Below are 1,925 nucleotides of genomic sequence, written 5' to 3'. Positions count from 1 at the left end.
GATCACACGCACCAGCACACACCACATTCCTGCCGCCCCTGCTTGCGCCTCACATCCTCGATCCCAGGCCACCGAAGCGCCTATAGGGAATGGGGGACAGAGGAAGAGGCAGAGAGAGGTTTACATCCTGAAGCAGAGGAAAAGCTGGAGCGGCGCTAGTCTTAAGCCTGAAAGTCTTGACCGGCAGCCCGAAGCTCGAACACTATCCAACAGCAGCACCACTGTCGCCTGGAAGGAGGGCACCGCACAAAGCCCCCCTAGGTCCGGCGTCCAGTTCAGCCCGTGCTCTGCGTCCCAGGATCCTTCCCGAGAGGACAACACGGTACCCTCAGGGCAGTGCGGAGGTGGGGGACCTGCATTGGCGCCCATCGTGGTACACCAGGAAAAGTGGGAGCAAGGAAAACAGTGAGCGCACAGTGCGAGGCCAGGCTGCCGCTGCTGCCGGCTGCGACGCCTTCTGCCCTCTCCCTCTGGGTGAGTGCCCCGGCTTCGCGCACTGCCGGGTCTGGCTTGCGCGCGGGGGTGGTCCGACTACCCTTGAGGGTCTACCCTTGAGGGTCTGCCTTCGCGCCCTGGTGGTGTCCGCGGAAACTCGGCCGCCCGCGGACGCCAAGCGGACACGTCTCTGGAGTCCGGAGCTGGGGATTCGAGACCAGAGGGTGTGGGTAGGGGGCGTTGCACCAGTGTGGGGCAGACATGCCTCTGGGAGGGATTTTGGCTAAAAGATAGGAGGCGGGAGCAGCGGGGGGGGGGAACCAGGAGCGGTCCTGGGGGGGGCGGAGGCCGGGAAGCGGCGGGAGGGGGGAGGGTTTGGTTCAAGCAGGTAGCGGCAGCTTAGGGAGCTGGCGAGTTGGCAGGTGTGGTGGGACTCGCATGTCAACTCAGTAATTTTAAGCAGTCAGTTTGTGTGTGCTGCAGGATAGTCAGGAGGGCTGAGACAAGGCAAGAGGTGGCCCGGGATGCCGGTACTGGGGGAAGAAAAGAGTCTCGAAAAGCTCAGAAGCCAAATTTCGCTTGGGTTCCTGGTCCTTGCATCCCTTCTGCCTTGAGAGCAGAACACTTTCCGGTTTTAAGACTCACCTTGGAAAGAAAGCCTGCGTCCCAGGGGAGTAGGAGAGGGTCTTCAGGGGGCAGAGACCGCAGCTACCTGCCAGTTGGGCCCCCCACCCGAGGAGCGCTCGCTTTCGCTCCCCCGTTTCTCCCCCGCCCCCCGCTTGGGTTCCTGGTCCTTGCATCCCTTCTGCCTTGAGAGCAGAACACTTTCCGGTTTTAAGACTCACCTTGGAAAGAAAGCCTGCGTCCCAGGGGAGTAGGAGAGGGTCTTCAGGGGGCAGAGACCGCAGCTACCTGCCAGTTGGGCCCCCCACCCGAGGAGCGCTCGCTTTCGCTCCCCCGTTTCTCCCCCGCCCCCACCTCCTTGGTGCTGGTTTGCAGCGGCTCCTGCGCCTTCGCGTGTGAATCTGGCTCGCCCCTCCGTATTATGTCTGCACTCCGAAGGAAATTTGGGTGACCGGTTAGTGCCCCCCTCGTCCAGCGGCTCGGGCTTGCAGCCCCAGGGGCCCGGGCAGGGCCCGCAGCAGCTTGTGCCTAAGAAGAAGCGACAGCGGTTCGTGGACAAGAACGGCCGGTGCAATGTGCAGCACGGCAACCTGGGCAGCGAGACCAGCCGCTACCTCTCGGACCTCTTCACCACGCTGGTGGACCTCAAGTGGCGCTGGAACCTCTTCATCTTCATCCTCACCTACACTGTGGCCTGGCTCTTCATGGCGTCCATGTGGTGGGTGATCGCCTACACCCGGGGCGACCTGAACAAAGCCCACGTCGGCAACTACACGCCCTGCGTGGCCAACGTCTATAACTTCCCCTCTGCCTTCCTCTTCTTCATCGAGACCGAGGCCACCATCGGCTATGGCTAACCCAACAAC

At 62.5% G+C, this 1,925-nt stretch overlaps 1 protein-coding gene across 1 annotated transcript in view; it reads left to right on the top strand.

Annotated features, from left to right (window-relative positions):
* The first annotated feature begins 1,226 nt into the window (after window positions 1–1,226).
* The window catches only part of KCNJ3 (potassium inwardly rectifying channel subfamily J member 3), a 171,628-nt gene continuing 170,929 nt past the window's right edge, over window positions 1,227–1,925 (top strand). Inside the window, 2 exon segments of the mRNA XM_006164766.3 lie at window positions 1,227–1,506; window positions 1,508–1,905. Coding sequence (XP_006164828.1) covers window positions 1,481–1,506; window positions 1,508–1,905 — 424 coding nt within the window. The 5' untranslated portion in view covers window positions 1,227–1,480.

Source organism: Tupaia chinensis, unplaced genomic scaffold (genome assembly GCF_000334495.1).
Source record: "Tupaia chinensis unplaced genomic scaffold, TupChi_1.0 Scaffold143714_1, whole genome shotgun sequence".
NCBI classification, from domain to species: domain Eukaryota; kingdom Metazoa; phylum Chordata; class Mammalia; order Scandentia; family Tupaiidae; genus Tupaia; species Tupaia belangeri.
The sequence above is the reverse complement of the archived record's forward strand: the minus strand, read 5'-3'. Positions and strand labels throughout refer to the sequence as shown.